The sequence below is a fragment of the Magallana gigas genome, chromosome 7, assembly GCF_963853765.1.
Source record: "Magallana gigas chromosome 7, xbMagGiga1.1, whole genome shotgun sequence".
NCBI classification, from domain to species: Eukaryota; Metazoa; Mollusca; class Bivalvia; order Ostreida; family Ostreidae; genus Magallana; species Magallana gigas.
In genome coordinates, this window is record NC_088859.1 from 16478061 (window position 1) to 16505994 (window position 27934).

Sequence of the window (27934 nt, forward strand, 5' to 3'; positions counted from 1 at the left end):
TACAAAGTATTTCATGCAAAATATACTGTATGTGTATAAGGAAGGCTAAAAAAAAGATCAGCGCACCTAATGATGACGTCATAATGTTGAGTTGGATGACGTGCGATTTTTCTGCAATGGAATATTTACTATTTCCTGTCGAAGTAAATATGTGAAGAAAACGCGCTTGTGATGTTTGTGTTATGTAAGGTAATGCACACATTCCACGCATGCATTATTTATTCGGCTCCAGGTTATTGAGTTGTCAGTCTTTTTTCTCTAAAATGCATGAGATTATTTACCCAATAGGCCTACACCTACAACAAATGTTTGCACAAAATGACGTTTTCTTGAAATATCTTGGATAAGCAGTTTTTCGTCAACACTTTTCCTGCTTTTTTAGGCATATTGGGCCTGTTTGTTTCTGTGGTTGGTGACAGAGGGTTCATACGGTAAGATACGATTTGCACATCATCGAATGTAAAAAAAAAATTGATTGAACGATCTTTCACTGTTTTGATTCATTATTAGGAGCCGCGCTGTCAAAACAGGATAAAGAATATTTAGAAAAACTTTTCCTCAAATCCCAAGATGTGATAGCCTCTCCTAAACTTCGAAATCGATTCCTTGCACAATGTGCGCCTCCAACCAAGAATGTCTGTCCTAGAACGGCGATTCTATCATACAAGATAGCAAAGAACTTTTTCAAAGCTGGTGTATCTGAACTGGAAAGGGTATGCGTTGAATTTCACTTAGTGCGGTTTTATACAAAAATGTTAAGAACTGATTTTAACCAAAGTATTGTTATGAAATATATAATATGAGGGATGAAATCATACATGTATCTAAGATTTCATCAATCTGTAGGAGCCCTTTCGTTTCTATAGATTGTAATTTACCTTATATTAAAGAGAAATATATGCAAAGTGATTGTATTTATTTCATGAAATACATCATTTTTATTGTAAATCAACTTTTATTTGTATGCAGTAAATATTCATAAGGTACGTGAGAGCCTGCAAATGATAGTTCGTGCAGCAAACCAGTCTTTGCTGTATGGGTGTAAAAATAATTGAAGTGTGAATATACAAGGCTTGATCAGGAAAAAAATTGTTGCGAACCTGTTTTTCTCTGTTAAATCGAAAAACTTAGCCATCACAAATAAAAAATTGGTTTACAGTATTCCTTTTATATGCATTTACAATCTGATACCAAATTATGAATTTCTTTACAGCTGAGATTTTATCAAATATATTACTGCTTCAAATTCGAGCAAGTCAAACTATGTCCAGGTAAGTTGCCTTTTACTAAGAATAATTAATGGTGATCAGCCTTAATAAGATTATATAACCCATATGAGAAAATCATACCCTTGGCCAAAATTAACTTTAAAGAATTTTATAATTGCATGCATGTACATGTTCTATATATTACGCCATCTCAAGTTTCTGCTTCCACTGCTTTTTAATTTTTATTAATTCCGATAATCATAAATGCCTTGTTGGCCAAACTATATAACCTTCATCCACTAGAATGAGAAAAGTCCAGATAATCTGGTTTAAAACGTACACCCCCTGGTCTTTCGCTTCAGGTTTCAATACATTATCATAAGTAGAAATTACGTCTACAGAAATTTTGCAATGCAACAGACATAAAACTTACAAGGATGATAGTGTTGAAAAATTGTGGGAGGTGGCTCAAGTATTTCCTAATGGAGAGAGATGTAAACATTTCCCATTAAGAATCTCAATAAGATGATTTTTTTTTGTTCAATTAATGCATGTAATTGTATGTTTTGAAAATTATATTGCAACAGCCTCTCACAGGTACTGTATCTATTGTTAAAATTTAGTAATTGTTACTCTCCATTCAAACATGGATACAGGCAAAATAATGGGAAAAGGTGCTATGACTCTTTTATGCTGTGTATTGAAACCTGATAAGATAAAGATGGAGTTTTTAAAAAAAATCTTGTAATTTTTTCATACTTTTGAATGAACATCCATTTTAACTTTGAGGTATACTGATATTGAGTAATTAAAGCAAAATGTGTATTGAATATATCTCGTGAGAGAGTATAGTGGCTATATATTAGAGCTAATATAAACTAGATATATAGAGAATTATATATACCCTTTTCCATATCACAGCTTGCATCAGCCCGAGACTCCAATATCAGCCCGAGGGCCGAATGCCCAAGGGATGATATTGGTTGAGGGCTGATACAAGTATTGATATGGAAATTAAAGGGTATCTATTATTATATTTATTACATACTTAGTAATAAAATTTTGAAAAAACTTGATTAGATTGACTTTACATATTATTTGAGAAAAGTCTGTTCATGTACATAATATGAGATCTAATTGTTTTAACAAACATGTAGCTACAGAACCGAAATTTACTCAGGTTTTAAAAGTTTACTGCTTTAAAACATTTGCTAGCATTTGAAGTTTTCAACTGCATTTAAAAATGTAGACTGTAACAAATGTTTTATTTTTCGTCTGTAACGTACACAAATACCGAAGCGAAAAAGGCAGAGAAGTTCCGCAAGGGGTGTGATACGGATCCGTATCAGCCCTTTTGTGATGTCATCTGTATCACATATGCAAAAAAACCTATATTTATTATCAAGTATGTAATAAAATGAACATAAATATCTGCAAGTTACTACTGAGTAGTATGATTTCATTATGTTCTCATAATTAAGTGCATTCTTAATTTGGATTCATTAATTATATGTGCTTGCTATTCCCCCATTATATGTCATATTTTATGACATGCTTATAATACTTCATTTACAATATCAAACACAATGAGTCAGGTCAGCTATATAAAGTATGTATTGTCATAGCTAGGTGCACTCTTTCATAACATTTAATGATGACTTTGGCAAGCTAGTATTTACTTTTATCTTTGGTGCCTGCCAGTGGATGGTGGATGGAGTGCATGGTCTGCCTGGTCCAAATGTCCTGTCAAGTGTGGATTACAAGGAAAGCAGTGGAGGAACAGACTGTGCAACAACCCAATACCCATAAGATATGGCTTGCTTTGCCCAGGCCCAGCTCTTGACTATAAGGGATGCATCAAACATTGTAAAAAGACAGGTAATCAAAGAACTGAAAAGTACTGACAGGTGATTAAGGTATGCACCAGAATCACAAATGAAGTGAAAATATTCTTAACAAGTTAACATGATAGAAATATGTATTGTATGTTAATGAATATATGAGTTAAATTTAAATTAGTTTTAGACAAAAGCAAATCTTGAAGCAGATCTGAAAACTGATATTTTATTTGTTATTTTCAAAAAAAGGCTTCAAGTTGGTAAAAGGGAAAGGCTGTGTTTCAGTAAATGCTTCCAATACTGTTATTTATCAGAGTTATAAAACAATTAAGAACGATCGAGAAAAATTACATCAAATAAATATACATGTAATAGTATGTCTTTTGAAAAAGTAATTAAAAGAACAATGGAAATATATCATGAAAAAAAAATATGCGTGAGATAATTAGGTCCTTATCTGTTTTAATTAAATCCTTTTAATTTTTTTTTAATAAGCAAAAGACAGAAAGGAGGCAGAGACATATTTCAGTTATATGAATGAGGGCTTCCCAAAATTGAAACAAGAATGTGAATCTGGACATTGTACATATGATGATGTGTCTCATTATCTCAATGGCAAGGAGATGGTATGTCACTCTGTGTATCATGTGTCATATTGGATGTAAGTATACTGGCGCTGTACCAGTTATCGGCTATAATTTTACGTTTTCTTTTCGTGTTTCCTTATTTCTTGATATATTTGAATAAAACTTGACATACTTTAAATGGCGAACTTCTTATTTATCAATCAGTTAGATTATATCATCACTTAGAACCCAAACATATTGTTTTTGTGCTATTTAGCACGCTCCGAATTTGCCGAGTTTTTACGATTTACTGTACCAGTTATCGGCTTCGTGATAATAACACAGTAAAATCCCTTTACATTTTGATTTTATATTCTGCAAAGTGTAAATTGAATTATGTCCCTTGCGGGGTCAGCCTTTAGGTCATGGGGGTTATTATACATGTAAACAAAACTCATAAAATTATCCGTTTATCATCATACGGTAATACATAAAAACGTATGCTGTTCAATACATAATTGTGCAATCAGGCGTTTAACTGCGCCATGAATCTCTCAGTATTTAGTGAATTCCTTTTGTTTAGAAATTTTATATGTATTGATATTATATGTCAAATCAAAGAAGGGATATAATAACGTATCACAAAGAGGTCATATTCTATTTTTAAATTATTACGTCACTTTCCCCACAGCTGAAAGTGCGAAGATGTAAATCAGCGGTAAACAATGATTGTTAAAGCTCATGTTTAAAACATATTCAAGAAAGTTTTCAAGCAAACTTACTTTTCTTTATTCGAAACAGACGACTGAATTAAAAAAATCTCGGATAGTTGCATGCTATAAACCCGAACCCTCAGTTTAGCCGATAACTGGTCTTAGCCGATAACTGGTACAGTACCAGGGATTCTAACATGAGCCAAAAAAAAGAGAAAAAGATTCCCTTTTTTCAATACAAAAGATTATGTAAAACACAATTCGAAAATATAAGCTATCTATTGACATTTTTTTTTAACTGATTGACTTCTTTTGAGATTAACATTACTAAAATTATGCTTGTTAGTAGTTTTAATCAACAATTTTATTCATATTAAAGGAAAAATATTGGGCCAGTTTGCAGTGTATATTCAATAATCGAGATTGCCCTGTGGATGGGGGGTGGACAAGATGGAGCTCGTGGACAGCTTGCCAGCCAGTGTGTGGATCAGGTTATCGACAGCGAGAAAGGTTCTGCCAGAAACCCTACCCTAGGAATGGGGGATACCAGTGTATCGGCCAATCCTATCAAAATCATCATTGTTTTGGAAGGAGGTGCAACAAAGCAGGTATTAACATTCTATCCCTTAATGCAACCTTTTAGATTAAAATCTAAATAAATTTCTTAAAAGAAATATTGTAAATAGATATTTTTTGTTTATTTTCAAATTGAATTTGCAGTGTCCTGCAGTTGTATTTTCATTCATAATTTAAAGCTGACAGAGTTGATAGTATGGAAATTTAATTCATATGTATTTTGTGATGATAAATCACTAGATGCTTTGATGAAATAGATATGGTTTTTGGACATTATTTCTCGGACTGGTCTGATTTCTCGCCATGTTCTGCTTCCTGTGGGAAATACGGAGTTCAGTCCAAAAGACGGATATGCTTAGTACGAAACAAATGCCAGAAACAGCTCCTTGGGAACAACACCAATGCATTACACATCTTCAGACCATGTTTTAATGGAGATTGTCCAGGTAAATCAAAAGTAAAAAATTCATACGCTTCTTAGATAATTAGGATGAGATGATAGAAAAACCTCAGGCTGTTACTTTCATGACCAAGTCTATACAATGTTCTTTTAAGTTTTTGTTGAAATTCAATGTGTCATGAATTCAGTCCATTAATGCATGTAAATTGAGACAATTAAATGGAAAATTTTATAATGATATTAAAAACATAAAGTCAAATTTGATAAATTTGACTTCAGTGTTTTTGTTTATTTGTGGGCAGTACATTGGAAATGCTGGCTCAAAACATTTTAAATTAATTACCAAACTTTTGAAAGACCTACAAAGTAAATGTATATTAACTCACCAATGCTGCATGCAACTTTTTCAGATGGAATTTGCTAAATAATCTCAATGCTTGAATTTTATTTGGTGTATGCATGGTACTTAGCATATTTAATGTAAATTCTACTCTATAAAAAGCTGCATGTTTTCTTGTTTATTTAAAATGCAGGTAATACAGCTGTGTTTTATAGTAAAAAAAAAGGGGGTTTGATTTTTTATTTATTTTCTTTTTTTAGCAAAAGGAGGCTGGGCCTCCTGGCAGGTTATAGATTTTTGTTCTGCTCGCTGTGGCATTGGCAGGAAGTTTCAGTTCCGCCTGTGTAATTTTCCATACCCTACAGGAAGTGCGTCCTGCATCGGTAACGAAGTGGAAACCAGTATTTGTCGAGGCCCGTGTGATGAAACTTGTAAGATTTGTAAATAGGTGGCTCTTACAAGTTACAACTTTGACTTTTTGTTAAATTGAAATAACTGAAAATGGTGGCTGAATGGCCATTTTTAGTAGCACATGAATAGCACAACAATGAATTTGTAGTTTTATCTTTTCTCTTTATCCTGAATGTCTGCATACTCTAGCTTCTCTCGGAATCTCTCCATTTAACAGTTTAGTTAAAAAGTCTGACAGTTTTATAAATGTTATAATATTTTGATGCATAATAGGGGATGTGGAAGTAAAGAAATTCAAGAAACCAGCGCTGCAAATAAAATTAGCACCAACAGCTGGGGTATGTGATTTATCTCCTAAATATGATAGAATATTATATGGAATGCAAAAAAAACAAACTTGAGTTGCAAAATTTGAAAAATCTTTTCGTTGGATATTGAATAGAAAGAACAGGACCATGCCATAATTTCTTTCAGGATACTCCTGCTAAAGGCGACAAGTTCAGTAACCCACTGATCAAAGCTGTGGAGAAGAATTACACGAACTGGAGCAATTGGACTAGGTGTTCAAAGTCTTGTGAGGGAGGATTCAGATGGAGGGAGAGAGCTTGTAAGACAGAGGGAAAATGCTCGGGAGAAATATTCCAGAGACAGTTGTGCAACACTGCAAAATGCCCAGGTAGTGAAGGAGTAGAGCATATTGAATATTTTGCTGGCTTTAAGGAGGCTCTTTGTCAACAAGTCAACCATCAGATCCCCCTTATATTTAAAAAAAGGATTTGTTTAGCTATAAACTAATCTCTAGTTCAGAAAAATTGCATTATTTACTCTTTAAAATTTGAATGTTTTCTGATATCTTAATATAGACCTCTTTTTTTGAGGAGATATGTATAGTCGTAAAATGGCCACAACTTCTATGGCCATATAATACTCTTTATAATAAAAAATAGATAGTGGTTGAAAATTTTTTAACAAATTAATGTGTGAAGAGGGATGATAAACTTCAACCTTCTGATAATTCTTCTGTCTTTTCCCAGTTCAGGGAGGTTGGAGTACCTGGCTGAGTTGGTCCGTCTGCTCAGTCACTTGCGGACAGGGAGTGGAGACTAGATATCGGAAATGTGACAACCCCTACCCACGTGGAGGAGGGACCTGCCCAGAGTTTCCCTCAGAGGAAAGAAAATGCAACATGAAACCATGCAAAAGTAAGTCATATTTTGGTACTTAACAATGTCAAAAGCATGCATGTTTAACTCCTGGGACATGCATAATTTGTTAAAACCTTTGGTAACAATTAAATGTTATTGATGAATCAAATATGCAAAAGTATGGATTCCTGCTTAAACCTGTTTTACCTATACATGCATTTGAAAACCTTTGTTAGCAGTTTTTTGGAATGAATCATATGAAAGTAACTTTATTCAAATATGCTTAATATTTTATTAAAAGATGCCTATCTGCAGTTTGGAGAGTGGGAAAATTGGAGCCACTGTTCTCAACCATGTGGCCGAAAAGGAACCAGATTCCGTACCAGAAAATGTATTGTTCTACCCAGGAAAAAGTCAAAAGGGGCCATTGGTGGTCATTCTTATCAACCAAAAATGGCTGCTCCAAAATCAGCACCAGTCCAAAAGAAAATCAACAAGGAGCAGCATAGAAAGCAAACTAGTCCTACCTCTAGTGGTCCCGTTGTCAGTAAAGATAAGGCAAAGCAAAAGAATGTTGATAACAATGCTAAACAGGACAAACACAGTGGTGAAATTCCTTATGAAAAATACTTGAAAACCAAATATGAAGCAGACAAGTTGAAAAAGCAACAGGATAAACTAAGAGTGATTTTACAAAAGATTTTGCCAAAGCCGAAGCGTGGTAAACGAGCAGTGGCAAGCCACCACTTGAAATCAAGATATCACTGGAATCAGCTCCACCACACACAAAATCTGATAAGGCCACACAATCCAAAACTTCCAAAAGGAGTCAGGGTGTTGAAAGTTTGTTCTGCTCATGGCACACACATGAGGAGCAGATGTAATGTAAAGGACTGTCCAAGTAAGACCTCCCTTTCTGTTCAAGATTAAAAAAATGTTCTGTATTTGGATTCATTGATTGATGTCTTAAGTCAACAGGTGTATGTATTGTCCATGACTTAAGTCATGACTACATGTATGTATTTACAATATAGGACATCAATTGATCAACTGGGAATTAGACATGATTTTAGATCAAAACTTTAATTTTTATCCCCCCCCCCCCCCCAAACAAAGTTTGGGGAGTATATAGGAATCACCTTGTCCTTCTGTCAGTATGTCTGTGCAATCGTCCTTATCTTTCAAATGGAGCAACATTGGAAGTTCTTAATGTCCCAAAAGATGTCTTGATTTTCACTTAAGGTCATTCAAGCAAATTCAAGGTCAATGAAAGAAAAAGTTTATAATTTTTGACTGCTGAATACCTTTCTTATGGAGAAACAGTGGAAGTTCCTTCTTCACATAAAGATTGCTTATGGCCTAAGGATGTGTCATGAACTTGACCCAGTGTCAGTTGTGCAAGTTCAAGGTCATTGTTTAAATAAATACATAATACATGTGTAGGCCATATCTTGCAATGGAAAACGATGGAAGCTAAAATTGTACACAAAGATTGCTGATTGTGACCCGTAAATATGTCCTGACCTTGTGTTTTGGTCATTTTGAAAGTTCAAGGGGGGGGGGGGGGAGTATCGATTGTTAACTTGCTCACAGTACCTCTAGTTTAATTTTCATGTATGAAATGATTTACTTGAGCATTTTGAGTAATTGACCAAAATTTGCATGTTAGAAGTCAAGTTTTTAGAGAGGTACAGCTAGAAGTGATAATTCATTTTTATGTAAACAAAGCTTAAGTCTTATATTTGTTTACCAATAATGTAAAGTATGGAATTACCATTTCTTTGAAAAAATGACTAGTAGCAAACTAAGTAAACTTATTCAATGTGTTAATAAATAATATCAACAGAAAAAGCAACTTTTATTCAAAACTCATACCAAAGAACACATATGTAAACAATAACAAGACTTGAGCTTTGTTTACAAAACAAAGAATTTCAAATTCTTTATCTTGCTTATACAGACCCTGAAACGTACTACTACACCAAAAAAGCGTGCGACTTTCGTGCAAGAAACGTTTCGTGTAAACCGTGTAGCGTTTCGTGTAAACCGTTTTGCGTTTCGTGTGAATCGTGAAGCGTTTCGGGCAAAGCGTGAAGCGTTTCGGGCAAAGCGTGTAAATCGTTTCGGGCAAAGCGTGCGAGAACCGTGTGAAACATTCATCAGATTTCATTCGGAACTCTCTGACAATTTAATTGTTTCAAAATAGTGCTCGTGTCAAACATTACTTTAAACTGTTTGTGATTGGCAAAACTCCTTTGAGATATTCTCGTGAAAAAAATCTATAAGAAATGATATACTTATCTTTTTACAATATTGAATTAATTTTTAACAAACAAAAGAAAAGTACGCGTATTGAAAGAAGACTAGTTACTAAGACTATTCGGCTGTGTACAACCAGTACGTATAAACTCTGACATCGGGTAAGACATGCACCTGGCTGAACCTGTCAATCAAACTTTGTGTATTCGTTTTCACTGGATGGTCATGCGTCTCTTTTTTTGTCAATAGCCAATGAAAATTTAATGATTTCAAGGTAGTCGGAATCAGAATTTGGTGATGCACACAATTTCAATGATAGATTATTTAACATTAATTTGAACAAAATTAAATGTAAACGTAGAAAGAAGATATACTGTTCATTTCTATGAAATGCGGGAAGTAAATTCTTCTGAATCCCGATTAAAAATATTTCTATAAGTTATTATTTTAATTATTTAAACACTGATAACGGAAAACAACAAGTAATTAACACACTGAAATTTTGCTAAAATGTGCACATGCAATTAATAATTATGGGAATCTATATGTAGGGTACTTAATTCAAATAGATTATGATAGATATATTGTATGCCGTTATGCGGGGCGCCGGTTATGTATACGAATATTGAGACAAAAATCTAAATCATTTTTTATGTTTTGTTCTTTCCAAAATCCGAAATAGTAATGAAAACTTTCTTTATTGTTTAATCCATTGATTTTTTTCTGTGATATTATGTACGGAACATTTATTTACGTGAATGATTCGACATAAAAAAAAATTTAATCGGTTGTTTTATAGCATTTTCTAACTTATGTGACTAATTCTGTTTTACACAACTTTCAAAATTATCAATGTAAATAATTACAGGTTTATTTACAGTCAGTTAGTATTTTTACATCGTATTCTCTGAAACCAATAAAAATATTAATGTGAGAAGAAAAAACAAATCCCGGCGAATACTAAAAAACCAATTTCAGTTTGTAATCATACGGATTTTATTTTTGGTATTGAATATTGCGTTACGGTAATTTTTTACTCTGGAATATTTATTATTAACGGGACTAATAAGAATCATGGATATTTCTTTTGAGCAATAAATATATTTATAGAAGTAATATTTTTGGCTAATTCTGTGAATAAATAATTTTTTGCTTTAAATATAAGTACCAAATTAATTTAATTAATCAATTCAATACTTATGTACATATATGTTTCTGATATCATTATTTCTATTATTTCGTGTTTTCTTAAAATTACTTCTTAATAAGAGAGTCAGGGTAAAAATCCGAGAGGACCCGAATCGATCAGAATAAACGCGTGTCCAAAGCGTGTGAAAAGCGAGCAAATCGTTTCGTGCGAGAATCGTTTCGTGTAAACCGTTCAGCGTTTCGTGTAAATCGTTTAGCGTTTCGGGCAAAGCGTGCAGCGTTTCGTGTAAACCGTTCAGCGTTTCGTGTGAACCGTTTAGCGAGCGTGTAGCGAGCGTGTGGTGTAGTAGTACGTTTCAGGGTCTGTAACTCAATAATTAACTTTCAATTGTTCAAAAGCATTAAACATACTCAAATTAATCATTCTAAACATTAAAAATGGAAATATAAGTTTTAGAATTTTGTGCTCAAATCGTGTCTAAGTCCCTTTAAAGGACATTTTTGCATCATGGTTAATCAAATACTGTAGATTCCTAATTAAACGCCATGCAGGAATTAATATCCGCGTAAAATCTTGAGAAGCATCAAGAATCATCTCAAGAATTTTAAAATCTCTAAAAGTACTCGTGTAAAATAAGAAATCTATAGTAATACAAATATATAATTAATGCTAGTTCTCTCTGTAGATTTGATTCCCTTCTATAATATGTTTGTAGTTGATGGCAAATGGGCCAACTGGGGAAGCTGGACAAAATGTAGTCAAAGGTGTGAGCAAGGTGTCCATGTGCGAGAAAGAACATGCACAGACCCTTTCCCTAATGGCGGGAAGAATTGTGTTGGATCAGGAACGGAAACTGCACACTGCTTTAAAAAACCATGTCCAGGTAGTGAAGTACTTGTTGCATATCAGGGGGAAAAAAAAAAAAAAAAAAAAATATATATATATATATATAAATATATATATATATATATATATATATATATATATATATATATATATATGTATATATATATATATATATATATATATTATATATACAGTGGGGCCTCAGATATCTGGACGCCAGATAACCGGACGCTTCAGTTTACGGACGATTTTATTTGGGAACAGATTTTTTGATACGTTATTTTGTCTCATTTATCCGGAATTCCGCGTTCCGGATCCGGACAGTCTATTTATACCACAAAACACTGATTTACTACTAATCTTGCTTCATTTATCCGGACGGTAAAGTTTGATGATACCCTACTCAGTACAAAAGATTACACCTGTCAATTAAGTTTCAAACATTTTTACGTGCTAGACCCTCATGAGTAGCTTGTATAAACACACTGACTTCCCAAATCACTTTCAAAAATTGGAAAATTGCAAACAGCAGTGTATCACACACATACCACACTTGGACACAAAGAATTTAGCTAAATTCGGTTATCATTATTGTCCTGTTAATATTTCATGACAAATAATAAAATAAAACAGAGTTCTTTATATCTAAAAACGTTCATATCAACAGACAACTCTAGCATGTGTTGCTATATGGTATGAAAGGCAAAAAAACTGGTATCAACACCAGCCTTTGTATATGCCCCAGTCACACATTCACGGATCAACTCCACGGTTCTACTACGGAATATTGTCCACGGTTGACACCGGAAAATCAAATAATCGTTAATGCCCCAGTCACACATTCACAGATCAACTCCTAGGTTCTACTACGGAATATTTTCCAAGGTTGAACCGGAAAATTTAATGATACGGAATTAGTACGGATGCACTATGGAATGGATACAAATTGATACATACGAGTTACTCAGATTTATACAGAGTTAAAACGGACTTCTACGTTCTAAAATGGTGTAGTGAGTTTTTCTTAGGAAGTACTACAGTGGTTTCATCCGTAGTGGAATTTTGAACATGTTCAAAAATTGTCGCAGCTATACAAGTATTGCTACGTTTGGATACGATAACAGACGGAAAAGCCACGGGTCAATACATATCGCCACAAATTATTCCGGATCGCTTCCGTAGCTAATCCGGCATTTAATCCGTGAATGTGTGACTGGGGCAATACAAATACATTATCATTCATGACAACAATAGACACATTTCAGATATCCGGACGCTTCACCTATCCGGACGACTGGACTTGGGAACGAAAGCGTCTGGATAACTGAGGCTCCACTGTATATATATATATATATATATATGAAAACTAGCTGTTTTGCAGTTTCATTAGAGACACCTCAATCAGAACTAATCACATTGCTAGGTATAATTTTTATAAGAATCTCTATGTTCTTTCATCGAAGTGAAGTAGAACTTTTTGTCCATAATGCTTTAACAAAAAGGCAACAAATGCTATCAACAAAAAGACAACAAATATGTTAAAAATGAGGCTCACACTTCATTTGTAAGGTGACATTCAAGAATTGATTTAAAGGATTATCTTACAAATATTAAAGAAATTCAAATAATTTAGACACTTTATTTCAATTTAAAGTTGTCTTTCTTAAGTTAATTTCATCTAGCACGCTGATTTATGACCAGGGTCTTAATGTATCAAATGTGACGTCATACTCTCGAAATTAATGTCATATGATCATCTTCTATGATTATAGCCCTTTTTTGACAGATGTTTTTTATGGAACTCTTAATTATTATCCTATAAAAGCTATTGCCAAAAAAATTTGTTTATTTTTCAGATCTGGATGATAAAGGAATAGGGTTTAAAGGCAAAGGTTTTCTTAGTTATAAAAGTCACAAGAAAGCCACGCCTTTTCTGGTGCTGTATATTCTGTTTAAGCCTCTGAATGATGATGGGGTGCTCCTACATCGCTTTAGGAAATGCGATGACACCAAATGTGCTCACGAAGTTCTTTTGACCTTGGAAGAGGGAAAGCCCGTGTTGCAGGCTTCCGATGGAAAATTTGGACTTGAAATTGAATATCCCAACAAATTGAAGGTATTGGAATCATCATTTCTGTTACCGGTACATCATTTTGCTGATTTTGACAATATGTACCATTTGAATTACAAATATACCCTTTGAGTACTAGCTGATATGTTTTGTTGATTTTAAGTTTATGTATTATCAGCTCAGGCAAGAACACTTGAGCACTGAACAATGTATGTATTTCAATTCTACATTGAGTTTAATAAAATCAAATTCCAGAAAAAAATTTGGCACACTATTTTGGTCAGTATCTTCAGAAGTCATGCATTTATGAGGGTTGATGATGGGAAACACAGAAATAAGACGGTGAAATTCAATGGAGAGTTGAACTTTGATGCAATGATGAGTGTGGGCTGGGACAAACATAGAACAAAAGAGAATGGTATGTCGAAGCACAAAATGAAATCTCCACATAATATATTAGCTATTGATTTTAGCAGAAAAGTACATTCTCTGATACATATATAGATGTGTACATGTACTTTCAAAACTTATAGTATATCCGTTTAATTTGTGATGATTTTTTTTTTCGCAATCACTTTTACATCGAATATGCAGAAATAATATCCAGTAATTGCTATAAGAAACTTTTTAAAATTGCAAAAGATGACCGACGCATAGAAAAAAAAATGTAACATTTTCCCTTATCACAAATTTTGTGACACATAAAAATAACAGGATATACAGTATTCACGGTAATTGTTTTTCTTAAAATATAATTCTTATGTTTATATATTTGATAAAGCTGCTTGTAGCTTATGAATACAAACTTTTTATAGATTGATTCAGACTTTACATGTAGGATCTGATATTTTACAGGCTTTGTTGGAGAGATTGCCTCATTAAGAGTGAACTTCCGAGCCTTCAGTCTCTTCAAAGATACCTCTAAAGCAGAGTATGGTTCACCCTACAAAAAAGTCGGAGTTCATCATCTTCAGCTAGGTATCAATTCAAGGGGCTGATATTTACATGCATATATCACACAAATCTAAAAAAAAAAATGATACTGTAATCAGATTAGATTGAAATGATTTCATTAAGAGTTGCTTCTTCTACGTTTCTTTCTCCAGAGCCAACTGTTGCCTATCCACTTTTCCATGGCAACAACTACATGAAGCTGTCTGTTGTGGGAACGACCCGGTTTTCCGTGGATATCATTTTTTCCGCTTCCAGACTGAGTGGTCTTCTGCTGTTCAATGCCGGGAATGAGGAAAACTCGTACTTGTTTATCAAGATGAAAAAAGCGGTCCTAGATTTCTGTTTTAATTGCGGCAAGAAACGTGTGTGTACAGGCTTAGGAATTATTCAGGTATTTATAATGTTTGAACACTAGTGGAGGAGGAAATGTGTTTTAATGTATGTGTAATAGTGTGTATATAATGGGCTCAGTACTGCCACACTCCTACTAACACTAGCTATAGTGGGTTAGCCCTTAATTAGCTCAGTCGGTAGAGCGTAAATTGGTTTTTAAACTGAAGGGTCCCAAGTTCGAGCCTGGTTATGGTCACTGAGTGCCCTTCTCCTCTATTACATATTCAAACTGTAGATGTATACTTGTACAAGTCTTATTAATTTTTGGGGGAATAACATTGTTTTCAGCCAAAAGCTTGGTACTACATTTCCTTAGTAGTGAAGAAAAGAACAGCTAAAATAAGATTGAATAATGGCCCAGCTATAGAACTGAACTCCATCGGTCCGCACTACTCAGCTGGCAGAACTTTGTTCATTGGTGGAGGGGAAATCGAGGATAAGTATCAACTGGACAGAGGAGCGAAAACACATGCTGGGTTCGTGGGCTACATTTATCGCCTTAAAATAAATGGGCAGCGAGTGGACATGAAGGGAGCAGCCATTATGAATGTAAAAGGTTTCCTTAACTCTATGGGGATGACTTACACAGGTTAGAAATAAAGATATGGATGCCAACACTGCAATTTAAAAGTATCGTTTTTTTCACTTAGCTTTTTAAACACCTTAAATTTTTCATTTTTATATGTGTCAATCATAATTTACTTCAGATAGGGTATGCTATGGTAATTTTATACACACTGGCTAAGGTGTAAAAAGTTGTTTTACATATACTGTATTCTAATGTATATTTTAGCTAGTGATGTCATAAAAGAAAGTGAAAGGAGTGATGTCATGTTGAAATGTGACTATGCATATTACGCAAGGAAAACGGAAGATGTAGACATTATGTGGTTTCAGGGCGACAGACTTGTCCATGAAAACAAAACCAAGAGAATACATGACAAGGTTATACTACATGCATTCTTAATTTTGTTACATTTACATTTAATATGGCTTTTATGTTATGACCAAAGACAATGTGTAATACATTACTGTACGGTTTATCTCAGGTATGAATATATCTGTAAAATTTTTTGAGTTTAAGCTGACATTTTTTAGAATAGCAGATGATATAAAGTGTATGTCGCTTTTAATTCTTAGTTTGTTAAATTCTGTTCAGTTGCGTGGTCAGCCATTCACAAGTGGATTAGAACTGGTGGGGGATGGACACGAGGGGATCTACCTGTGTGTCGTTCATCACTCCGGGGTGATTGTGGTACAGCACGCCTTCATTGTGGAAGAACCTGTTCCTGTGAATGGTAATATACTGTAGATTTATATGGTTATTTATACGTCATACATCTATTGATTCATCTATCGTCTTACATGTTTTATCACCCTCCAAAATAAAACAAAGACGCATTTACAAAAGTTTCCTCATTCACTGGCCATTGATTTAAGATTCAAAAAATAGAATGGAAATAGAACAGAAATAGAACTGAATTTTCAGAATTTGGGAAATTCAAAATAATTTTAATTGTAAAGCTTTATTTAAATAGCGCGCACAGGTCCAATGAGCAAGAAATTGAATTATTGTGGTTTATTTGAAAATATAAACCACCTGTCATTCCTTGAAATCCATTTAGATAGTTTAAACAGTTGATTTGTATGCATACAAAGTACTGTGGAATCATTTTTATTCGTGGGGGTCAATGTTCGTGGGTAGCCAAAATTTTCTTGGTTGGTGGGTACATACATGTTAGTAGTGTAATCGGGATAATTTCAATAAATATTAAAATAATGATTGTCTTTTGGTTCGTGGGGATGTATAAATTCATGGACAAGGGTTACGCGCGAAAGCCATTGGTCCCCCACGAACAATAATGATTCTACAGTAGATGTTAGATCTCTAGACTTTATTAGTCCTTCGTTACAGTGTGGAGCATGGCAAGGAAGGAGGAGGTGGGAGTCCGCATTGTGGCAGCCATCCTTCCTGTGGTGTTCATCATCTGTTTGATCTTGGTCTGCCGATACAGAGCTGATCTGGTGGGAAAACAGAAAGTGTAAGTGTTCAAAGGATTGAAAGATTATTTTGGGACATTGTACTATACATTTCTCTTGGTGACATAATTGTCATGGTATAAAACAAAGGTGTAATTATTGAATGTTTGACTTTTTATGATTTATCACTAATTGCTGAAATTTATTTATGCTTTTTGAGCCAGGCATGATTATATGTATTGTTATCAAGTCACATTTAAAGAGTGGATCATTTTATTTACTGGTATTCTTTGACCCTGCATGATTAGAGAATTGTGAGAGATTAAGATTTAAAATCCTTTTGTGTCAATGTTGCTTATTTGTGGATCAAATCCCAATTAGGATGAATAAGTATAAAATATAGAACTAAAAATCTTTCAAATATAAACATGAAAATTTAAATTGGATTTAAGATTGGCTCACATTTTATTGTCGGTGATAGTACCTCATTATAAATTTGAAGTTTTTAGTTCTTCTTCCACAATGGTTGAGTCTCAATAGTCCTTACATGTATTTATGAACTATTCCTTGCCAATTTCAAGGTGGAAGGCAAAAAGACTCTAATATTATCCTGTAATTCAGTATGATTTGTAAAAAATTCTTGATGGAATTAATACCACTTATCTCAGTTTACAAATGTTGAAATTAATGATGGTTTGTTTTAGGGCTAAAGTAATGTCCAAGTTACAGACAATAGAACAAATCAGGAAGTCTGAACTACATATAGCACAAAATAAAGAAAATGTGGAAGGGGCTAACATGAATGAATATGTTGATGAGAGTAATTTGAACACACCGCGCGATGAAGATACCAGTAATTTCAATACACCACGAGACGAAGATACCAGCAATGTAAATACGCCAAGAGACGACGAGGAGGATACCAGTAATTTGAATACGCCACGGGACGAGGATACTAGTAACGTTACGACGCCTCGTGATGGAGATGCTAGCCATTACAAGACTCCGCCTCATCACTTGGAAGAAAACTATTACGACACCATCGAAGACCTTGATGACTACACGTACTTGGAACCTTACGGGGGTGACAGAAACACCATGCATAACAAACAGGTTTGACTCGTGTTTATTAATTATCTGCGGTATATAGATGAAAGAAAATTTTCATCATAGATTATTTCTTTTAAAAAAAGTATGAAAATTGTCTTTTTATATGTAATTGTACTTGTATTTTACTCTCGCTGAAGGTATTTTTTCAAGGGAATGAGTATGAGATGCCACAAGGACATGAGATGCCACAAGGATATGAGATGCCACAAGGATACATGGAAGGTATGTGTTTTAGAAAAAAAGAAGAAAATAATGAGTCAGGTCCTGTATATTTTTTTTAATTCCACATGCTACCTACTTCAAATGAAAGTCTCTATAATTTCACCAGATAGGTACATATATACATTTTAATGATTATAGAATTCCCAGAGAAAGATGAAGATTTGAAAGAAAATATTGATGGTGCTCTAGATGCCATATTGGGGTAACATTTCTTTACTTTTATGCACTGGAAATATCTGTTTGTTCTTCTGCCTCCAGTCCATGTGCCTTCTGTCCAGTATAAAACTTTGCTACGTACAAAAATCAGAATGTGCAGCTCATACATGTACTGTGCACAATTTTTTTTTAAAATGTGACTTAATTGGCTTAAGGTATAAACCCTTGAATAGTTTTTGAACTGATTATCGCAAAACATCAACAGAAATAAGTTTTTTTTTTCTTTTAGGCCTATTAGAGACACTATGACATAAGAAAAACACAAATCTGTTATTATTAAGGTCTTCCGTTTCCAACGGAAGACCTTATTGTTTTTCTTCGGTTTCTTCTTCCCTATTATTAGGGTTTTCCGGTTTCAACGGAAAACCCTTCTGTTATTCTACGGTTTCTTTTTAGGGTTTTCCGTTTTCAACGGAAAACCCTTCTGTTATTCTACGGTTTCTTTTTCTTTATTATTATACTTTTTTTTCTTTTTCTGACTTTTTTGGAGCGTTATTTCTCAGAAACTATTCAACCGATTTACACCAAATTTTTAGGAGTTATAAAGCATCAATGTTGCTACTGATTATTAAAATTTCAAATGATTACGTCACTTCCGGTTTCAGATATGGACGATTTTGTAAATTTTTAAGGGTCATTTTGTCCACGCATCTCCTCTGAAACTAATCATGATAAAAGCTTGAAATTTGCAGGGATTGTAGATGAATGTCTGTAGATTTCCCTCCATGCTTCCAATTGCGAAAAATGCGCAAGGCCTAGAAGCTCGCCTGAACCTGAAAATTAGCACCAAATTTTTTCACAAAATTTTCGCACATTTTCCGTAATATCTTTTGACGTATAAATATTTTGTTAAAACATGTAATGCAAAAGCTGTTTCAATTTGCACGGGCTTTTATTTGATATCAAGAAAAAGGGGCTGTCCCCTCAAATTAGGGGCCAAGAGGGCTCTAAAGTCTATTTGCGATAACTTTTTAGTGAACAATAATTTGTTATCAACTATAGAAGCATAAATGTTCATTGTACAGCTGTTTATCTATACAGTACCATACTTAAGTCATATATTACGTAATTAGGGGTTTCAAGGGGCCAGAAGTTCAACACTTTGATCATTAATATCTGAAAAAGGAGAAATATTTGTTAAAGCAATGTAGAATAAAAGTTGTTCAAAATAATGTTTTGTACAATATGCTACCTTAAATGTTTTTGTTGATGACCCCATTTAGGAGTTAAAGGGTCGGCCCCTAAAACACATTTGTACAGATATCTCAAGAACGGTAAACATTTTGTGAACACTTGTTAAACAAAATATGTTTATATTTACAAGACCTTTTATTTGATGTCAAGAAAAAGGGGCTGGCCCCTCAAATTAGGGGTCAAGAGGGCTCTAATGTCTTCTTATAATATATCTTTACTGAACAATATTGTGTTATTAATTATAGAAGCAAAAATGTTCATTGTACAGCTGTTCATATATACAGTACCATACCTAAGTCATATATTACGTAATTAGAGGTTTCAAGGGGCCAGAACTCAAAACTCTGATCATTAATATCTGAAAAAGGAGAAATATTTTTAAAAGCAATGTAGAACAAAAGTTCTTCAAAATAATGTTCTTAACAATATGATACAAAAAATGTTGTTGTTAGTGGCCCCGGTAAGGGGTTAAAGGGTCGGCCCCTAAAACACATTTGTACAGATATCTCGAGAACGGTTTACAATTCATGAACACTTGTAGAACAAAATATGTTTATATTAGCGAGACCTTTTATTTGATATCAAGAAAAAGGGACTGACCCCTCAAATTAGGGGCCAGAAGGGCTACTAAGTCTTTTCATAATAACTCTTTTCTGACCAATAATTTGATATTAATCATAAAGCAGCAAAGAAGCTTTTATTAAGCTTAATTTAAAACCGAAACCCGTTTTAAAATCGGACGATGCATTACAGAGATATCCGGGTTCAAAAATTGATTTTTCCGGAAATTTTGATTCCGCGTCCTTGGTTTAAAAAAAGCGTAATGTTTAAAGTGAAATCAACTCGTACCAAAAATAATTGTTAAGTCGTACTTGAACACATTTGGATTGTTTTTGTTAAGTCGTTCTTGAAATCGGAAAGGTGTTTGTTAAGTCGTACTTAAAATCATTCGTATTTTGTTAAGTCGTACCAGGAATAATTCGATTTTTTTCATCTTTTATAATTTAGTTACTATTTAATTATTTTATGAGCTCTGCTTCTTACAGGAACTTCCAGCTTTACTTCCGACATTAACGGAAAACCCACTCGTTGCTTTGCAACGAGCTTTGCTCTAGTTCTTTATTATTATACTTTTTTTTCTTTTTCTGACTTTTTTGGAGCGTTATTTCTCAGAAACTATTCAACCAATTTACACCAAATTTTTAGGATTCATTAAGCATTAATGTCGCTACTGATTATTAAAATTTCAAATGATTACGTCACTTCCGGTTTCAGATATGGACGATTTTGTAAATTTTTAAGGGTCATTTTGTCCACGCATCTCCTCTGAAACTAATCATGATAAAAGCTTGAAATTTGCAGGGATTGTAGATGAATGTCTGTAGATTTCCCTCCATGCTTCCAATTGCGAAAAATGCGCAAGGCCTAGAAGCTCGCCTGAACCTGAAAATTAGCACCAAATTTTTTCACAAAATTTTCGCACATTTTCCGTAATATCTTTTGACGTATAAATATTTTGTTAAAACATGTAATGCAAAAGCTGTTTCAATTTACACGGGCTTTTATTTGATATCAAGAAAAAGGGGCTGGCCCCTCAAATTAGGGGCCAAAAGGGCTCTAAAGTCTATTTGCAATAACTTTTTAGTGAACAATAATTTGTTATCAGTTATAGAAGCAAAAATGTTCATTGTACAGCTGTTTATCTATACAGTACCATACTTAAGTCATATATTACGTAATTAGGGGTTTCAAGGGGCCAGAAGTTCAAAACTTTGATCATTAATATCTGAAAAAGGAGAAATATTTTTAAAAGCAATGTAGGACAAAAGTTGTTCAAAATAATGTTTTGTACAATATGCTACCTTAAATGTTTTTGTTTATGACCCCATTTAGGAGTTAAAGGGTCGGCCCCTAAAACACATTTGTACAGATATCTCAAGAACGGTAAACATTTTGTGAACACTTGATAAACTAAATATGTTTATTTTTACAAGACCTTTTATTTGATGTCAAGAAAAAGGGGCTGGCCCCTCAAATTAGGGGTCAAGAGGGCTCTAATGTCTCCTTACAATAACTCTTTACTGAACAATATTTTGTTATCAATTATAGAAGCAAAAATGTTCATTTTACAGCTGTTCATCTATACATTACCATACCTAAGTCATATATTACGTAATTAGGGGTTTCAAGGGGCCAGAACTCAAAACTCTGATCATTAATATCTGAAAAAGGAGAAATATTTTTAAAAGCAATGTAGAACAAAAGTTCTTCAAAATAATGTTCTTAACAATATGATACCAAAAATGTTGTTGTTAGTGGCCCCAGTAAGGTGTTAAAGGGTCGGCCCCTAAAACGCATTTGTACAGATATCTCGAGAACGGTTTACAATTCATGAACACTTGTAGAACAAAATATGTTTATATTAGCGAGACCTTTTATTTGATATCAAGAAAAATGGGCTGACCCCTCAAATTAGGGGCCAGAAGGGCTACTAAGTCTTTTCATAATAACTCTTTTCTGACCAATAATTTGATATTAATCATAAAGCAGCAAAGAAGCTTTTATTAAGCTTAATTTAAAACCGAAACCCGTTTTAAAATCGGACGATGCATTACAGAGATATCGGGGTTTAAAAATTGATTTTTCCGGAAATTTTGATTCCGCGTCCTTGGTTTAAAAAATAGCGTAATGTTTAAAGTGAAATTAACTCGTACCAAAAATAATTGTTAAGTCGTACTTAATCCGAACACATTCGGATTTTTTTTTGTTAAGTCGTTCTTGAAATGGGAAAGGTGTTTGTTAAGTCGTTCTTAAAATCATTCGTATTTTGTTAAGTCGTACCAGGAATAATTCGATTTTTTCATCTTTTATTTTTAAGTTACACTTGTAATTGGTTTAAGAGCTCTGCTTCTTAGTTTTACTTACTTTACTTACTTCCAGTTTTACTTCCGACATTAACGGAAGACCCACTCGTTGCTTTGCAACGAGCTTTGCTCTAGTTATTATTTTTGTTTTTTTTTTTTCTTACAAATTTTGTGCACGCGAGTTCTCGGAAATGGCTCGGCCGATTATCATGAAACTTTCAGATCTAATAGATATTTATCTGAACCTTATTGGAAATTTTTTATTTTGATGACGTCATTTCCGTTTCAGAGATATTGATGTTTTAGCGATTTTAAGAGGGTCAACTTGTCCGTCGAACTCCTCCTAAACGATAAAAGATATCAAATTCAAATTTTCAGGAATTGTAGACGAATGATTGTAGTTTTGTCTAAAGTGAGCCATTTATGTTTGGTGCAAAAGGCGCCGAAGCTCGCCTGGACCCGAAAATTGAGATATAAAAAATGTAGTGATTTTTCTTGGTTTTCTTTAATTATCTCTTTTCTCGAAAATATTTTGTTAAGACATGTAGAGCAATTAAAATTTATTTTTACAAGAGCTTTCATTTAAGATCAAGAAAAAGGGGCTGGCCCTTCAAATTTGGGGCCGATAAGTCTCTAAAGTCTTTTGATGATAACTTTTTACTGTAAAATATTTTGTGATACGTCATAGAAGCAATTATGTTTATTCTAACGTTATTCACCTATACATGGCAATCATTTACTCCTATGTTACGTAATTAGGGATTTTAAGGGGCCAGAAGTCCAAAACTTTGATGCTCAATATCTCTAAATGGAGAAACATTTTGATAAGCAATATTGAACAAAATATGCTCAAAATAATGAGCTTATCATTCTGCAACAATAATTTCTTTGTTATGCGGTCCCTGAAAGGAGTTTAAGGGTCGGCCCCTAAAACGACCCTCTCCAGATATCTCCAGAACGGTACAGAATTTCTAAAGACTTGTTGAACAAAATGTGTTTAAATTGACAAGGGCTTTCATTTGAGATAAAGAAAAAGGGGCTGGCCCTTCAAATTAGGGGCCGATAAGGCTCTAAAGTCTTTTGATGATAACTTTTTACTGTAAAATATTTTGTGATACCTTATAAAAACGATTATGTTTATTCTAACGTTATTCACATATACATGGCAATCATTTACTCCTATATTACGTAATTAGGGATTTTAAGGGGCCAGAAGTACAAAACTTTGATCCTCTATATATCTAAATGGAGGAAAATTTTGAAAAACAATTTTGATCAAAAGATGCTCAAAATATTAAGCTTAACAATATGCAACCATATTTTATGTGTGATACGGTCCTTAAAAGGAGTAACAGGGTCGGCCCCTAAATCGACCCTCTCAAGATATCTCCAGAACGATACAGAATTTCAAACACTTGTTGAACAAAATGTGTTTGAATTGACAAACACATTCTTATGACATCATAAAAAAGGGGCTGTCCCTTCAAATAAGGGGCTGAGGGGCTATAAAGACTTTTTATGATAAATATTTACTGTGAAATATTTTTTGATCCGTTATAGAGGCAATTATGTTTATTCTAACGTTATTTACCTATACATGGCAATCATTTACTCCTACGTTACGTAATTAGGGATTTTAAGGGGCCAGAAGTCCAAAACTCTGATCCTCTATATCTCAAAATGGAGGACATTCCGAAAAGCAGTATTTATCAAAAGATACTCAAAATAATGTGCGTAACAATGTACAACCATATATTGTTTGTTATCTGGACCCTAAAAGGAACTTAGGACCAGATATCAAAACGATTTTTCACATATATCTCAAAAACGATAACCAATTTCTAAACACTTATTAGCAGTACACAAAAATCCCTTTTAACTAAAATGAATGAAAAGGAGCTGATCCCTCAAAAAAGGGACACAAAAGGGGTAGATAGTCTTTCACCCATTACTCTTAGACCCCGCTTCCATTTCCAGATACGTTTCGTTGACGAAGATCATGAGCAAGGTCATTCCGTATTCTAAAAATCGGACGGAAGACCTCCTCGTTGCTCGCAACGAGATCGTGTCTAGTTAAGTTTATAATCATTATAGTAATTGCACTTATAATTTTGAAGAAAATCTTCAAGAGGGTCCCTTAGCAAGAAAAAGAAAAGCTCTTCAAGAAGACGCAGTAAAGAAGGTGGTGTATTGGAAAAAAAAACCTAATATATTCCACTTCCTCTAATTTAGAAATATTCAAAAATGAACAAAATTTGATTATGTGATATTTTAAAACTCTGTTGAAATTATATTAATGATGTTGCAGTTGCTCTCTTTTATGTTAAATTAGGTGTCTCAGAGGAAAGACAGATGGAAGGATACACAAATGATGGGTAATTAATGTAGATTCCTTATTAAACGCGAGGAATTAATTTCCGCATAAAATTGGGAGAAGTGGATTTTAAAATCTCGCCATTATTTTTTGAGAGCTGAGAACTAAAAGAAATAAGGAGAAAAGTTCCATGTTCATGATTATATATTCTTGCGATGTGATGCAAACCAGCGGGATCGCGGAATTAAGTACCCGCGTAATATAAGGAATTTATTACTAATGTGCTTACAAGTACATGTTAAACGTTTGCTAAGCATATTTTATAAATGTATAGCAAATGATAATTAAAAGTCCAAATAATGTCCATTGATTCCATTTCAGATCAGAAGATATACCAAGACCATTAACATATTTTGACACTCTTCGAAGTCGTCATGAAGCTAGTGTGAAAGATAGATCTGTTGCATATGTAACAGACTCTCAGGGCAACGTGTATGAAACAAGGGGGACTTCTGTCAGTGGTCTCCCTCCCATGCACTCCAGGGAGGGGGAGAGAATTTTCTCTAATGATGTGATTGACCAAGGGTATCCCACCAGAGGAAATGACTCTGCCATGTATAATATTGGTATGGGCCAATCTCCAAGCCATAGGTTGGTTCCTAAATTGGGTCATGATTATGATAAAGTCAAACCTTAAATGCTATCTTCAGTTTCAATAGACTAAAAAATACCCCATTGAAATGTTGTAGAATTTCAATTACATAAAGAAACAGTAGTTTGTTATATAAATTCACTTTGACAAATCAATGGTCTTTGAGATAATTATATATGTTTGTGATATCCAAGTTTTACAAGCACACAACTGAATGTGTGTAAAAAATTCAGTGTTTAAAGTTTCGCATTTAGACAAGCAGGCATTCATTTCGTTTTTTTAGATTTCAGCATGGCACTGATTCACGGAGTAGTGTTGCTCAAAGGACAGTGTTGCCAAACGTGGCATCCACATTTGGAAATCAGGGTGGCATCGTGATGACAGACGATGTTGAGTCTGAGTTTGTGAATGATCATCCAAGAACACCTCAAAGTCAGTACATTTATATCTCCACTTGAGTTATTTTTCAGCAACCAATGGCTGTTGATTTCATGTAGAATTGCGCTAATAATGTATTTTTATCTGAATTTTAGGGGAACCATATTTGGAACAGGAAGATGTCCATAATTCCTACATGCAGCCTGCTGACCCACCCATGATGTGAGTAGATCTTTCATTTTTCACAGGGTTTTCCAATGGAAAAATCCGGTTATTAAAATGGTGAAAATGGCGGGCGGGCGGCTGCTAAAAGGGTACCCTCATTGTACGGATAACTCCTCCTACAGTTTTCAAGATAGGAAGTTGTTCTTTTGCAGATAAATTGTACAAAGTCATATATCAGAGGTGTGCATATTGCTAGGATTTTGATTTCTGATAATCTATGAAAAAAATACCAGCTTTTGAACTTAGTCATTTTTGGGCAAAATATATGGGGTACCCTTATTGTACGGATAACTCAGGCAGTCCTACAGTTTTTAAGATAGGAAGTTGTTCTTTCGCAGATCAATTGTACATATATCAGAGGTTTGCATATTGGTAGGATTTTGATTTCTAATAATTTATGAAAAAAAATACCAGCTTTTGAACTTAGTCATTTTTAGGCACAATATTGCATATAGGGTACTCCATATCACTGGATATGGTAGGTAGAGTTTATCAATTCAGGGTTGACATGGATTATGGTTACAGTTCACATAAAAGAAAATCTGGTTTGCTGACACATTTACAGATTTTCACTTGTCTTTTATCTTATTCCCATGTTAAATTAAATTACTTAAAATTGTTAATATAATGTTTTTAATATATTTGTTATTTCATAATTGGCTTTTTTTTAAAGTATAAATTGTTATAAAAATGATACACATATATATGCATATATTCTTACCAGTACCTTTTTTTTCTTTGTTACTTAATAGATTTAAGACTAGAATAGTGGTTGGAAACCCAAATGTTCAGAGCACACCCAAAGATGGTAAGTATTGGTTTTAATACTGGTATTTGTGTAATAGCATGAGGTAGTTTGTAATAAATATATAGTGTTGGGTCATAGACAAAATGACAATGTACATGTACAGTACCCATACTCTCACACAACTGAATATATGCATGAAAGATGTCATTGTGGGTACATTGTATTCATTGTGTGACATTCCTCAAAGTGACCTATAGTAATCTGTCTGACAAATCTTACAGTTATTTAATTTCATCTTTGTAAAGATTTTCTACTTCTTATATTTTGGTAAAAGATAGAAAAAAAGAGATGTACTAAAAAGATGCCAAAGAATTAACTGTGCATGATCTGCAATTTAACTTATGATATCCCTAAATTTTTGTTAACTTGACAGACAAGGCAAGGTTGTCCTTCATTGCTCCTCATTCCTACAGTGACCACAGAAACATAAAGATTGACAAACCCATGGACAATGCTCAGAAGGATGTCCCAGAGTAAGGGCCTTATGGTCAATTATTTGTTAAGTAATCAAATTATCAATAGATCAAAGTCTTAGACTGTGGAAGGAGACTTGAACTGTTATAATTATGTATTATTTGAAACAATTTTAATGATGAAAATCTTGGGTTGTTGTTGAATCATGACCTTTTTCTTCTTTTCTTGAAGAGAAGAACTGGTTGAAGTTTCAGGAAGAGATCGAAACTTTGTGGGTAGGTCAATGATTAATTTATAAAACAAGTGTACTTATTGAGTATACTGTTGTCTCTCTCTCTCTCTCTCTCTCTCTCTCTCTCTCTCTCTCTCTCTCTCTCTCTCTCTCTCTCTCTCATGGATTTCCTGAATATGATTCATGCATTTTTATTTCATGAAAGGTTGTTTTATACATGCCACATGGAGCGAGTTTTTTCCACATTCTGATGGTCGTTTTATTTCAGTACCTGAAGCCCCACCCCCACCAGTGGGAGTCTCCCCCATACTACCTGCGCCCCCACCACCCCCGATGGCACCATCAGCCCCACCCATTGGTCGGAACAGCAAAAAGAAATGATGGCCCCTCTCTTGAGGCTAGGAACAAAGCAATGTACCCATCGTCAGAATAAATTGTGTCATTAACCCCATCAA

At 33.9% G+C, this 27934-nt stretch overlaps 1 protein-coding gene across 1 annotated transcript; it reads left to right on the forward strand.

Annotated features, from left to right (window-relative positions):
- The first annotated feature begins 156 nt into the window (after positions 1 to 156).
- Positions 157 to 27934, forward strand: LOC105334789 (uncharacterized). Its single transcript, XM_066066119.1, has 34 exons — positions 157 to 189; positions 383 to 431; positions 511 to 713; positions 1214 to 1271; positions 2910 to 3086; positions 3542 to 3672; positions 4705 to 4933; positions 5159 to 5347; positions 5902 to 6072; positions 6326 to 6390; positions 6527 to 6728; positions 7087 to 7254; positions 7499 to 8098; positions 11322 to 11489; positions 13309 to 13568; positions 13779 to 13941; positions 14379 to 14501; positions 14630 to 14868; positions 15159 to 15459; positions 15664 to 15815; positions 16030 to 16168; positions 16786 to 16912; positions 17555 to 17963; positions 18098 to 18182; positions 18321 to 18384; positions 24574 to 24638; positions 24789 to 24831; positions 25152 to 25421; positions 25706 to 25854; positions 25956 to 26022; positions 26778 to 26833; positions 27207 to 27306; positions 27479 to 27522; positions 27748 to 27934. Exons 1-34 carry the CDS (start codon positions 172 to 174, stop codon positions 27858 to 27860), a joined length of 5397 nt encoding a protein of 1798 aa, XP_065922191.1. The 5' UTR covers positions 157 to 171; the 3' UTR covers positions 27861 to 27934.

Excerpts from the sequence above, each read along its gene's own strand:
- LOC105334789 (XM_066066119.1), top strand. Across the intron at positions 5,348-5,901 it reads TTTTAATGGAGATTGTCCAG|CAAAAGGAGGCTGGGCCTCC; the intron begins GTAAATCAAAAG and ends TTCTTTTTTTAG. Across the intron at positions 18,385-24,573 it reads GCTCTAGATGCCATATTGGG|AAAATCTTCAAGAGGGTCCC; the intron begins GTAACATTTCTT and ends ATAATTTTGAAG.